The 14962-nt window shown below is 32.4% G+C and overlaps 1 protein-coding gene and 1 long non-coding RNA gene across 2 annotated transcripts; both read right to left on the bottom strand.

The window, feature by feature from the left end:
• Positions 1-811: 811 nt before the first annotated feature.
• Positions 812-5645, bottom strand: LOC129887556 (protein GAMETE CELL DEFECTIVE 1, mitochondrial). The gene is made up of 4 exons (XM_055962700.1): positions 5445-5645; positions 4699-5276; positions 3183-3366; positions 812-1319 (listed from the first exon to the last, which is right to left on the bottom strand). Exons 2-4 carry the CDS (start codon positions 5232-5234, stop codon positions 1101-1103), a joined length of 939 nt encoding a protein of 312 aa, XP_055818675.1. The 5' UTR covers positions 5235-5276; positions 5445-5645; the 3' UTR covers positions 812-1100.
• A 3155-nt stretch (positions 5646-8800) lies between these two features.
• On the bottom strand, positions 8801-12392 carry LOC129885069 (uncharacterized). Its single transcript, XR_008766050.1, has 3 exons — positions 9668-12392; positions 9152-9583; positions 8801-9063 (listed from the first exon to the last, which is right to left on the bottom strand). It is a non-coding gene; the product is annotated as an uncharacterized LOC129885069 (long non-coding RNA).
• Positions 12393-14962: the final 2570 nt, after the last annotated feature.

Below are 14962 nucleotides of genomic sequence, written 5' to 3'. Positions count from 1 at the left end.
ATATAAGACACTTTCACATTGTAACTTATAATATTGAAATTAAAACTTAAAAATTTGGATAAAGAATTTAATGCATATATGTCACTATACAAGAAAATTAAGAATTGTTCATTTTAAAAAGACTTGAAAATAGTTTTTAATGTATTCGTATTCACTTACTACTTTTTTAATGATTTAAAATTTAAAAAATAAGAACTTGAAAAGAAGATTTGATGTATTCCAAGTGTCATCCTACAAGGAAATACTCTCTCCTTCCCTTTTTAGTTGTCATGATTTCCTTGTTTAAAGTCAAACTATATGGACTTTGACTAATATTTTTAGATATATTTTTTTATCATATTGATATAAAAAAATTTATAACTTATAGTACTTTTTATATGATTTTTGAATATCTAATTTTTTACTTTATAATATTGAATTTAAAAAAAAAGAGGCAGCTCGATACACTAAGCGCCGGCTATGCGCAGGGTCCGAGGAAGGATGCGACCACAAGGATCTATTAAGTAATATAATTTAATTTTGAAAATTTGTCAAATTGACTTTCGAAAAACGCAACATGACAATTAAATTTTTTATTAAGTAAAAATGTCAAATAATGAAGGATTTCAAAATAAATTGTAACTTTTTGATAAATGATGGTAATTTTCTTGTGATATTAATTTCGAATTAAATAAAAAGGTGATCAATAATAATTTTTTTAATCATTAATTTTACTACAAATTTATCCAACGTGTAATACACTTTATTATGCACATATATTTGTGCTGGAGTTTCATGTTTTTATATAATAATATATATAAAAAAAATCTCATAAATAAAAGGTGTCAGCGCTTTTAGATTCAACTTCAAAGAGTCGCATGTTCCTTATATAATGGAGCAGTTCCTCTTTAGTGTTGCCATGTTTTAGTTAATGCAAACAGTTCAACTAAGTTATATTACAATTAATTATTTGAGCTGAAGGTCTATCGAAAACAACCTAACTCTATCGAAAACAAGATAAGTAAGGGCCGATGGAAAATTCTGTAAATTCAACAGAACTTACAAGTTCAATACTAATTTTACAACATGGTCAATCTGTTCTAAGATGAATTTACAAAATGCTACCTCCTTCCAGTCATCCCCCTATTAGAGGGGAAAGTAGCGTCAGGCGATGTTTCTTCCTCCCTGAAAGGCCGAGTTGTTGCATCTGCTATGCTAGGTAACCTTGAAACACTTCCCTTCCCTTTTCTGGCATTTGGACCGATTTCCTCTATCATATACTTCCAGCCATCTATAGGCCTCCGACGACTAAATATATGGGTTTTAATAAAACTGGCAATCTGCATATTCAACATTTATGCATAGCATTAGAAACAAGAGCAAACAATACATCACAATGTTTCACTATCCAATGTCAGAATCTTATAAATCAGACTAATATTCTTTTTACTAAATTGCTACTGTTATCCATTAGTGAACAGAATCACAGAGGAATAGTTAGTACATGTTAAAATGAACACGTTAAAAGATACAAACTTATCTTTAAAAAACTGTTTAGCATAGTCAAAAAGATTTATTCTTTTTTACAACTGTAGTGCTAGCTTCAGAGCTCCTCAACTAATTCTAAGGGGCACCTGCTACCTCCCGCCAATACATGTACCGGATACTCTGTCCACCAAAGCTTGGACGGATGAGAAGAAACCACCTAGAATTTTGTCTTTAGTAGGATTTGAAACTGAGTACCACATGTTTCTCAACACACTTTATTGACCAATGGGCCACCCCTTTGGGGTGCTAAGCGGAAGATAATTAAAAATGAAGTCAATCAGACAAAAGGGAAACATGTTGCTATATTCCTGTCTACACAAGATAACTCACAAGTCACCATCAAGTACCATAAAATCCTGGAATTGTGCAACTCACAAGGATGGGATGGAACTGGGCTTAGAGGACATGAAATTGGAGAATAAAGTATCTCTTCAAGCTTGTATTGTTAAAGAGTGAAGATTCATGAAGAAAGGTGGCGCCAAGCCATCACGCTACTGACCAAGGTATCCACCAGCCACCGATTTTATTGATCAATAATATACTAGGATTATAAGGCAAGGTAAACATACTCGCTGAACGATGTAAAGCTAGGATTGAAAAAGAATGTGAACAATCCATGAAGCTATCAGAAATGACTAGCTCCAAAGAGAATGTTCAACACCAGAGATGTGGACCTCAAAAGAAGATGAATAGGAAGGGAGTTTCAGAGGCTCTATTTGGTGAGGTCACTTGCCTACACTTCACTAGTAATGGAAGGAGACTAGAACAAAAGTTTTTTGCCCTAAATGTACACGGCTCAGAGGACACATCACATTGATGACATCCATACAAGACGGAAGTAGTAGTAAGAGAGAGAGAGACTAAGGAATGTGGTATTGCAACTTATGGAAACTTCTATGCAGAGAGATCCATTGAGATAGGACAACATAGAGGTATCCCAATCCCTTCGCAAGGAAAAGCTTGAGTGACTAGAAAAGCCAATCTCAGAGGAAGATGCAGTATTGGATCTACAATGTGAGAGGAGGCGGCTCCAAAGATCAGACAGTTTTCCTTTTGCCTACATCGAAGGCTGCTGGGTAATTGTTAGGCAGAATAATCTGGTAGCCCTTCAACATTTTATAAAATAGAAGATTTTAATAGCACAGTAATTTGTGCCTTGCCCGAACTAATGGAGCACCTAGTAGAGGAGATGGTAAGCCTATTATATTGCTTGGTTTTTAGTTTTCTTTTTCATTTCATAAACTGTTGTGAAAGTGATTTATACAAAAACAAATATTATGAAAGTGATGGCTACTGACTGAAATTCTATCACTCCTTCAGGTTCAATGTCTTCGTCAAAGACAAGTCCTAGATGCTCAACAGAAAAATACACTTCTAGTTCGACTCTTGTAATATTTGGACGAGCTAGCTGTTTTTGCTAATAAGTAGCACAATCTTGCCCCACTTGGTCTGTGTAGTTAAAAGGATTTTGAAACCTTTCTTATCAAAGGCAACAGATAAAAGGGAAAGAAAAAAAGGAGGATCTAAGCAAACTAGTATGCTTGTGGGAAAAAGACATAAGTCTAACCAAAGATTGCTGATTCACCAGATCTAACATGAAGTTCGTCCAGAAATTAAGCTTGAATTTATAAAAAAATCGGATTTTCTCCACAAACCTGGAATTTGTTGAATGCAATTCGGCGTTCAAATTCTTGGACCAAGATATCTTCTTCTCTTTGTGACATCTCCCATATATTCCCATCTTGTGTTTTTGAAGTTGTTTCCCAGCCCTCAGGTTTATTTTTGAACTCAGAAGTCGTTCTTGAATTGCTTGAATCATCATTAGGTGAATCAAAAATCCTGCATTTATACACAGAGTGTAGTGAAATTTACAAGATATGGCAGGTGATCATGGTATAAATCTTAGCCTCACCAGTTATTTATAATCAAACTACAATGTTGTTACACCCCGCCCCGACCCCCCACCCACCAAAGAGAAGGGCAAATACAACAGAGAGAAAACAGCATAAATCAACCAACAGTATAGTAAAAAAAATGGTATTTTTCGACGAATTAGTTAAAAGTAATTTCGTATCATCATTCATGATAGTAGATCTAACATTGGCCCAAGTATTTAAAAAAAAATTAGCCAAGAATGAAAATAGAGAATTACATAAAATTGGCATACTTTAATACCATGCTGCTGATCTAAACTATCAAAATAAGTCTATAGCTGCGCGTCTATTACTTACGGTTTGCTTTCATCATCAATCTCTTTCAAGGCAATGTTTTAGTAGAGGTATTTGAAAAACTTCTGTCTCACCAAAATGAAGATATGTTTTCCCTTCTAGGATGTGTTGAAAAAAATTTCCAGTAAAGACCCTAGCATTAGTTTAGCCAAATGGCTCATACAGTATATGTATGCTTAAGATTTCAAAAATATCTCCACATAATAGCCTTCAGCTTATCCGAGTCACTAACTCTAAATTCTACATACACCTCTAAAAGAACTATCAAAACTCATAATCACATGCAAACTCGTTAAAGATCTGATTACGAATCAATTCAAATCCACATCAAATAAGCAGAGTCAACTGTATTAATCAATGATCAACTATGCCTCAATACAAACTATTTACAGTCGGTAATATGAATCTATACATCCATAAGCACAGTCAATCACCAATAAACTACGCATCAAACCTACTTATCCTATGGGAAAAGAGAAAGAAGATACTTATCGCAAAAAAGAAAGATAAAAGACTATGCTTCATTCCCAAACTATTTGGGTTCAACTATTGAGTTTTCTATGTCCATAAGCACAGATTTATGAATCAACAACCAACCACACCACAATCCCTACCATAAATGCATTATATTATATTGATCAATGATCAACTACACCCCAATCTAAAACTACTTGGAAAACTTCTATAGCTCAGACAATTATATCAATTAACAAGCAACTCTGCCTCAACCTCAAAATAGTTGGAGTTGACTACATGAGTCTTCTAAATCCAATATGCACAATCAATGACCTATTACGCCTCAATTACAAACTAATTGTGGTCTATGTATCCTCTATTTCCATAAGCATAGTGCATTATAACATATACTCATGAATTTCAAACGAAAAAAATCAAATAAAGAACATTAAAAAGTGCAACTTTGAACAAAAACTAGGAGGCATACTCTGAGCAGCTATCGAGAAGCTTTTCAATATCATCAGCATTTCCGCTACCACCAATAGAATCTCCTAGCTTAGCCTCTTCCATCTTCTCAATCTCCTTCAACCACAAACCCGCATGTACTCTCTGCTTCTTCAACCTATAATCCTTCTTTATATTCTCCAAACTATAAAGCGAACTTTCATTTTCGTTCATATTTATGCCATTTTTCTGCTGCTTCCCCTTTCTTAAGTGCCAATTCTCATTCATGTCCTCCACAAAGGCTTTAGTTTCCGCATCAACTTCCGGAACCCTAGGCTCAATTTGGGCATTTTCGGGAGTGTTGCTGGTGTCGTCTGGAAGTGCAAAATTTACGTCGGCTTCCCATGGAGCTCGATTCTTCCCACAAAGATCGTCGGGAAGCCACGCAGCTTCCCATGCGTCGTTCCACTCGTCGTTGCCGCTTTTGGTCGATAACCGGCGGCAGACGGCGGCAGAGGAGGTGGGGTTTATGAGTGGGTTTTTGAGAAAGGTGGATGAGAGTTTGCGGATCGGGTTCATTACGAAATGATCTGGATACTCCCAACTCGCTAGGCAGGTGAACTAATCACATGATATACATGACCAAAAAGAAACTCAATTAGCAGGAACATATATACATACAGCACGCTAAATCGCAAAAGCATCAATTTCGCCAATATGAAACACAAAAAGAGAACTCAAATCAAACTATAAAACCCAAAATTAGAGCAGTCACGGAAGCGAACTTACCGATGTTTGACGAAGAAGACCTGAAATCGTATTTATTCTGATAAATCAACGGAGAGGAAAAGCTGAAAGAATAGATTAATCACAGGAAGAGGATGTACAACAAACCTAAAGAAATTAGAAGCAAGGACAGATCCTACCCTCTTATATATAGTAGTAAAATGTTTAGTTTTTTTATTAGTGTTCCAAAAATACAACGATTTTCGCAGGATATATCATTATTACAAAAAATGTGTTCAATGATATAATTCACTAAAGAAAAAGGTTTACTTTTGTGTTCATTGACTTTGCCATAATTTCCGTCAAATATACAAAATAATATTAAAATTATATCTATTAAAAATAGGAAAAAGCTCCATTCAATATGTACCGAAACATAACTCAAGAGGAAGAACAACAATAATAATGATAATAATAATAATAAATACTCAATGAAATTTTATAAAGTGAGATCTGGGAAGAGTGGAATATACGGAGACCTTACATTTATCTCTTGCAGGTAGAAGGATTATTTTTGAAAGATCATCAAAAATTGAAAAAATATTTAAATTTTACCTTCTTTGTAAAGTTATTTTTTTTTGGTCGGAATCTTCTTTGTAAAAATGCTGCCATCGTTTCCTTCTTTTTTTACCAATTGGTAAAAATATTATTATGTTTATTTAATCACTTAATAGCAAATGAATCTTACCTATTAATTATCTTATGACAATAATCAATTAGCACATTGACATTACCGGATGCCTGGTTACAGAGGTGATCTGCTTGAGACATCTTTCAATGTAAAATTTGAAGAAAAAATAGATTTTGTATTTAAAGTAAAAAATAATATTTAAAAATTGAAGTTAGTGTATTGAAGTTGTTTTTGATTTTTTTTAAAAGTATTTTAGAAAAAAAAAGTGAAAACACATTTTTATTTATTTTTGGAAAATTTAAATGTTTTTTTCAACTTCGAAAAAAAGTACACAAGTTTCATGATCAAATTTCTCCTTTATCACAAGCTATTCTGGAAACAAATACACAATCATACGTAGGGTTGGCAATTGGGTGGGTTGGGTCAAGTTTGGATGGGTCATAATGGGTTAAGATAATAATTGGGTCAAGATCCAGTCCAACTCAAATTTGTTTCGATCAAAACGGGTTGGGTCAAAATGGGTTAGGTAATGGGTTATATAACGGGTCAGGACCCAATCCAATTCAATTTTTACTAAGTTTAATTATTTTATTTGTTCATTTAAACTATTTTAGTACCTAATAAAATTACTTTTTTCTTTATTATGGCTATATATAACATATCAAATTGAAAAATAAAAAAGTTTTTCAAGAATATTTTAACAAATTTCTCATGAGCTAATTCGGGTTAAATATCTACCCAATTTTCAATGGGTTGATTAAATGAATGGACAGGTCAATAACCAATCCAAACTTAAACGAGTTGGGCGGATTTAGCGGGTTGGGTTTGATTTTGTCATCCCTAATCATACACTATTTCTTAATTTTCTAGCGAATTGCCTCTCTACTCCCTCTTTCTCTCGCTTTCTTCTCTCCTCACTCTCTCCTTCTTTTTTCAGATCTTTTTTTTCTTGTTCTTCTTATTCAATAGTCATGTTAATGGTTAAGATTGAGTGGTTACCAATAATCAATAATTGCAAGTCAAGATTCAGATGAATAAGTTGAAAATCAAATCTAAATACTTATTTTCAAAAATCAACAAGGATGGTATTGTTGTTGTTACCCCAAATTTATAATGAATTTCATTGATAATGTTGTAGTGAATCTAAGTGATTAGCAGTGTATCTTCTTCTTCTACGCATATATCTATGCAACGATACATTTGATACACTGGTGCATATTTGATGAATGTACCAGTGCATATTTGATATATGTATTGTTGATACCAAATACATGTATCTATATATAGATATACTAGGTACACCAATGCCTTCTCACGATCAATTTGTATCTATATATAAATACAATGGATACATCAATGCATATTTGATATTGGATTTATGAAATTGATATTTGATACACTAGATATTTAATATTGGACACCATGACTTTCAACTTCACTGTATACCCTAATTTAAAGGTGAAACCCATCGGTGGCCCCTTAAAGCTGGCACCAACTTTCACTTAGACACCTAAACTAGGAGATGTTCATTTTAGACACCTTATGTAAGGGTCTGATGTGTCATATTGACACTTTTTACACAGTTGGCACCTCGCGTGTTTTTCACCTATTTGAGGCGCGCAGAAGCTGTTTTTTAATCTGATGTGGCATCACACTTGGCCTATAACGGTAATATCTCTCTCATCTATGTATTTATACTCTTTCTTCTTCAATTTTGCCCTAATTCTTAGCTTCTTTCTCTGATTTTAAAAAAAAAAATCAGTTTTCTCTCTTCTTCTTTGTTTTTCTCTCTTTCATGTCAAGCTTCTCCTACACTTCCATGTCGAGCTTCTCCAACTCTTCCATGACCTCTTTGGATAAATGTCGATATTGTAAAATATTAAAGACTTCTTGGACCCAACTAAATCAGGTCGTAGATTTTTTACTTGTAAACTTTCAAAGGTAAAGTAATTAGTTATTTTTTGTAAAGTTAATTATATAGTTAATTGTGGGCTTCTAATTTTTTTTTTCTGATTGATTTTGTAGAAAATGGGTGGCTGTGATTTTTTTATTGGTATGAAGATCGACATCCTCCTCAATCAAATAATGTGATCTGGGTTTGTTGAAAAAAGTCAATGCTTTTGATGAAAAAATAAATCGAGCAAGAAATATATTTATTGTTGATGTCATCGCTACTGGGTTGGTAATATTTGGAATATAGACATTGAAGCCTAATTGTTAAAATGTGTTGCGTTGTTCAGGTATAGGTGGTGGTCTATCATTAGATATAAGTTGTGGTCTAGTATTATTTTGATGTTGTTGTTGCTGTAAAGTTGTCTATGTTTTGGATGAAATGAAACTTCATGTTGTTGTTGCTGTAAATTTCTAACTAGGCCATATTTGTCTATATTTTGATGTTATTGTTGAATACAATTCACAATTCACATCTTGTTGAAGTGAATACATATTTCACTTATTAAAAATTCCTAACAATTTATTTGGTTTATACATGAAAAGTTCAAAATCCTATAATTTGTTGGATATTGTGGTAGCTTTTCATTGCCTTTATCAATGGTATTCTGCAAGATATTTGAGAAACAAGGCGACAATTGTATTATGTGACATGATAATTTAATACCAAAAACATTTAACAATATCAGAATGTAACTCAAAAACATAATCTACAATGAACTCAAAGTTAGCATTATGCTAAATACCAAGATCAGTGGATCAGTTTAACAATGTTACAATCCTAAAAAATGTTTAATAGTACCAGAATAAAGCAAAAACAATAATTATTTGGTTATTACGTTACATAGCAAAAAGTATTCAAAGATGGTGCTGCTGTTACTTTTTCTTTTTGTTTGCCATTTGCTGCAACTGGGAGATAGTGACAGCATCTCTATTTTTCCATCTCAAGCCTCTAGGCTTAAAACCAAGGTTTATGCCTGTTGAACTTGCATTCTTAAAATTTGAACCTGTTGGTAGAATATTTTGACTTGAAGTCCCTGGCTATTTTTACAGAAAAAGAGAAACCAAAATTAGTAAGTAAGCTGCACTTGTGAAGATTAGTATGTAACCAAAGGAGAAAACAACATACATTGAGTATTTGGGTTCCACTTGCACTTGTGAATATGCCAAATCCAACATTACTTGATTCACCATTAGTTGACTTCTTTGTCCCCCCTTTTGCAGAATCTTCTCCAGTTGCAACTCCTCATCTCTTTTGTCCAATAATCTTTTTTCTTCTTCGAGGTAGTTGACTTGTTATTTCTCTTGTAACAGGAATACTTGTATCCATATATGATGGTGGTTGGCTTGAGCTTGTATCATTCATCCTCTTAACTCTACTTGTATCAGCACAAACTGTTGTTGAAGAAGCATGCTTGCTTGATGTTGTTGATGCAGGTTGGCTGAATGTTGTTGGTTAAGGTTGGCTGAAGTTTTTTGGTTCAGGTTGGCTACTTTCTTGTAAGCTTTGACCAGTAAATTGTGAATTATGGGTAGCTGCTTCTGAACTTTGACCAACAATCTAAATATTTAAGTACAAAATATATGTTCATTAAAAATTCAACAAGTGATTAAAACAGACACAAGCAAGTATAAATTATGTTACCTTGCAATATCTCTTGTTATGACCTTGTTGTTTACACATGGAACAAGTCTGTTTCACTCTTTGTTTGGACTTTTTTCCATACTTCTTTCTTGGTTCATCTTTGCCATTTCTTCTATTTCTTGCTGGTCTATCGGGCATTGGTTTAGGTTCAGGAGGTTCAATCCTTGGATTGTTAGTTTCAGGCCACATCTTCATATTTAGAATTGGTTGGATGAAATGACTCTAAGACCCTGTTCAGTACCCAACTGCAGGTCCTCTTTCAAGTAATTGATAAAGAAACTCCAACTATGCTTAGTTTTCTTATCTACAACTGCCCAGACTATAGGAAACATCTGATTGTTTCCATTCTTGCCAACTGCTACTAGAAGTTCACCCTTGCAAGCACCCTTTAATAAACATCCATCAAATCCTATTATTCTTCTACATTCTTTCTTCCACCCCCTTTTCAATGCATCCAAGCACATATAGAAGTATACAAAGAAATTCTTTTCTGATGCAGTTTCTCTATTCATTCTTAAAAAACAAAACTACCAGTATTGGTATGTTTTATAACCTCAGCATAATCACATCATCTTACAAATTTTATATTTCAGTCACCCATGGATTCTCTAAGAATCATTAGCTTTGCCTTGTAACAGATGGTCCCACCCACATACAATCCTAACTTCTCCTTGTACAATTTTTGTATTTTCCAAATCTTTATGGATGATTCTTTAGTTATTTCATCCTTGAATTTGTTTGCTAGGAATTTACTTGTACATATTTTTTTCTTATTTGATGGAGAACACTTATGTATAGGATGATAGTTCTTGATGAAAAAATTACCAGAATCTCTATCAATTGCACCATAATACAATCATTTGCATTTTTCTTTGAATTTATATTTAGCCCTAACTCTATGAATTTCATTAGGTCTTAACTTAATCTGATAATTATTTTCTACTGCATAATTTGCCAAAGCCTTTCTAAATTGTTTAGCATTTTCAAAAATCATTCCAAGTTCAAAAATAACAACTTCACATTCAGCATCATACTGACCTTTTTACTCATCCTTCTTCCTAGTTGATCAACACCCCTAACAGCTTCTACATCTACCACATTTGTTCTATTATCACTATCAAAGTCTAAGCTATCAATATACTCTTCATCTTCTCCTAATCTCCAACATATCTATTCTTCTTATTTCTTCCAATATCTTCAAAGCCTCTATCAATATCAGCTTCACCTACTGGTATTTCTTCAGGTACTTTCTTTTTTCTCTTAGGATTAGGATTTCTTTTGTTCCTTCTTTCAGATCTAAAGGATCTCAATTCTTCATCAACATCTGAACCATCTTCATTAGGAATGACATTTACATCTGAGTCACTACTATGCAGATCTGACTTAGCTGGAGCCTCATTTACATCTGAAACATCCTCAGTCTCATTCACATCTGAAATAGCCTCATTCTCCACATTTCCAACATCAACAGAGTTTGGCCATGCTAAAAGATCAGTTGGACTTGGCAATTCCTCTAACTCATCAATTTCATGGACCACATAAACATGAAAGTCATTACCATCTATTAAGTCTTTCACATAGTCTAACAATTGAATATCATAACTAACTTGGACAAATTCATTGTTAATTTCATTTTGACAGTAAAAGCCCTTCACATTTGTGTACCCAAGGTCTTTAGTGTATGAAAAAAACTCTACAAGATTAAAATGATCTTTATTAATGGCAACGACAAATACATCTATTTCTTCTCTATAAGTAGGGTTAGGGTCTGCGATAACATGACCCCCATGATGAAAATATGTCAATATATAGTCGTTCATATCTCAAAAAGAAGACCCTAACACAAGGAAATACCCAAAAAGCCTCTTACTTTATCAGTGCAATTTTTAAAAAATAACCTAGTTACAAAATGCTAAAAGAGAGTGGAAACAACCAGAACATACACCTTCTTCTTCAAGAATGAAACATGCAAACACAAGAAGTAGTTGATAGAAATGTCAAAAAGCCCAACAAAAATGCAATCTCCAACACTTGATTTCAACCTTTAAATCGAGAAATTGGCAACATAAACTAACATAACAATTAGTACTAATTAAGAATTGAATGAAAATCAAGAAAGATTGAACTTTCATATTCTTACCTAGGGTTTTGATCGGTGAACTGAAGAAGAAAAAAATTAGTTTTTGAACTGAAGAAGAGAAAATGGAGTTGAAAATCAACTTTTGACCCTTTAAATTTAAAGCTAATATGACGTGTAAAGAAGACAGAGTTGGCATGATATAATTAGCCAACTAATCCATGTGGACAAAATTATAATAAACACGCTTGAGTCCAATAACAGATTATTTAAAAAATTTAAGATGACAAATCAGACCCTTACATAAGGTGTCTAAAATGAACATCTCCTGATTTAGATGTCTAAGTAAAAGTTGGTGCCAACTTTAAGGGGCCGCTGATGGGTTTCTCCCTAATTTAAACCCATTTATCATAAGATGCATAGAAACATTCTCTATTGTTTGATATCTCACGTTTTCACAGTTAATACAAGGACACCTAATTAATCCTGATTTAAAAATGGATCAAGTGTCTTTGCGTGGTTTACAAAACGAGTGACACCTTCTGCAAATTCCGGAATCATACCTTCTCAATCGGGATTATTTCTATTATACATCCAACTACGATCAGGTTCAATCTACACAAACAACAATGACCACATTATTTTTCAAAGAATAAATCAAACTAGGGGTTAAATAAACTTTATTTCAACTTACTTTAAGAACTAAACCACATCTCTAACTAGTTTAAACTAATTCCAATAGCTAAATCCACCAACTAAACCACATTATTTCAAATAATAAATCAAACTATGGGTTGAATAAACTTTATTTCAACTTACTTTAACAACTAAACCACATTAACTCTAACTAGTTTTAAACTAATTCCAACAACTACATCCACCAACTAAACCACATTATTTCAAATAATATATCAAACCATGGGTTAAATAAACTTTATTTCAACTTACTTTAACAACTAAACCACATTAACTCTAACTAGTTTTAAACTAATTCCAACAGCTAAATCCACCAACTAAACCACATTATTTCAAATAATAAAATCAAACTATGCGTTAAATAAACTTTATTTCAACTTACTTTAACAACTAAACCACATTAACTCTAATTAGTTTTAAACTAATTCCACCAACTAAACCACATTATTTTAACTAATAATAAATTAAACTATGCGTTAAATAAACTTTATTTCAACTTACTTTAACAACTAAACCACATTAACTCTAACTAGTTTAAAACTAATTCCAACAACTAAACCACATTATTTCAAATAATAAATCAAACTATGCGTTAAATAAACTTTATTTTAACTTACTTTAATAAGTAAACCACATTAACTCTAACTAGTTTTAAACTAATTCCAACAAGTAAACCACATTATTTCAAATAATAAATCAAACTAGGGGCTAAATAAACGTTATTTCAACTTACTTTAACAACTAAACCACATTAACTCTAACTAGTTTTAAACTAACTCCAACAACTAAACCACATTATTTCAAATAATAAATCAAACTAGGGGTTAATTAAATTCTATTTGAACTTATTTCAACAACTAAACTACATTAACTCTAATTAGTTTTAAACTAATTCAAACAACTAAATCCACCAACTAAACCACATTATTTCAAATAATAAATCAAATTAGACGTTAGTTAAATTTTATTTGAACTTATTTTAACAACTAAACTACATTAACTCTAACTTGTTTTAAATTAATTCAAACAACTAAATCAAACTAGGGGTTGATTAAATTTTATTTGAACTTATTTCAACAACAAAACAACATCAATCGATCTAGTAAAAAAATTAATTTTGTCATCAATAGGATCAACTAGTGTTGGTACTTATGCTTAACAAACACATTATTCTAAAATTTAAAGCTAAGTGTCAACATTAGGTGGACACAAATCGATCTTGCAACAAAATCAATTGTCTTCTATCGGATCAACTAGTGTTGTCACTTAGTTAAACAAACACATTATTCACCAAATTGAAGCTAAGCGTCAACACTAGATAGACACAAATCGATCTTGCAAGAAAGTCAATTTTGTCATCAATAGGATCAACTAGTGTTGGTACTTATACTTAACAAACACATTATCCCTAAATTTAAAGCTAAGTGTTAACACTAGGTGGACACAAATTGATGTTGCAACAAAATCAACTTTTTCATCTATAAGATCAACTAGTGTTGTCACTTACGTTAAACAAATACATTATTCACCAAATTAAAGTTAAGTGTCAACACTAGATGGACACAAATTGATCTTGCAACAAAATCAATTTTGTCATCTATAAGATCAACTAGTGTTGTCACTTATATTAAACAAACACATTATACTAAAGAACACTCTAAAAATTCAAACAAACCCTAAACAAAATGCAAGTATTGTACATTGAAAAAAAAATCTAATATATACAATAATTAAGCTTTTGAAGGAAAAAATACCTCGACTTTTTAAATTAGGGATGGAGATGGAAGGGTTTATCGTAGTTGGCCCGATGGTATCGGAGATTTGAACCTTTAATTAGATTGTACCCCTGCACTTAATTCTGTACACTAAAATTATTAGTACATTCAAAGTTACGTTGTTGAACTTTTTATTTAAAAAAGCTACTTTAACAAAAGAGAAATTGAACTTCAACACTAGATAGGTAAATATGGATAGTACTTGAAATTGAATTGTCCTCTTCAGGTAAACTTCCTGGAAATTACGTTTCCAGATTTATTATATTTTTTGCAAAACGGTTTTGGGTTAAATTAAAGGTTTGGTAAACAAAGACCTAACTACGACAAATAAGGAAAAAGAGACGAAAGAAGAAGGAAAAAGGACTTGGAATTCAAAGGGCCATATCATGTGTGATACTAATGGAAAAAAGAAAATAAATTATGAATCTTTTTCTCTTGAGCAATGTCTATTTGTCTTTATACAAGATAAAATTATTTTTTCTTGCTATTAAAATATGAATTTTTTGCCCTTAAAGTACAATACTAAACAAACCAGCATCCACGGCAAAGTACTAATTAATTAGTCCAAATCACAACATTTGGCAAGGCAAACTGAAAATTGAGGCAAATGCATATTCAAGAATCTATATAAACCAGTATCTCAAAAGAAATCACTTTTTGTGAGGACCAAACTGAACTTGATTTGTTTCTTCTCAAATATAAATTATATCTATGTAATTCTACTTATTGGTCTCTTACTCCGCACCA

Source organism: Solanum dulcamara, chromosome 4 (genome assembly GCF_947179165.1).
Source record: "Solanum dulcamara chromosome 4, daSolDulc1.2, whole genome shotgun sequence".
Classification (NCBI taxonomy): domain Eukaryota; kingdom Viridiplantae; phylum Streptophyta; class Magnoliopsida; order Solanales; family Solanaceae; genus Solanum; species Solanum dulcamara.
Note: the sequence above shows the minus strand (reverse complement) of the source record. Positions and strands in the feature narration are given on the sequence as shown.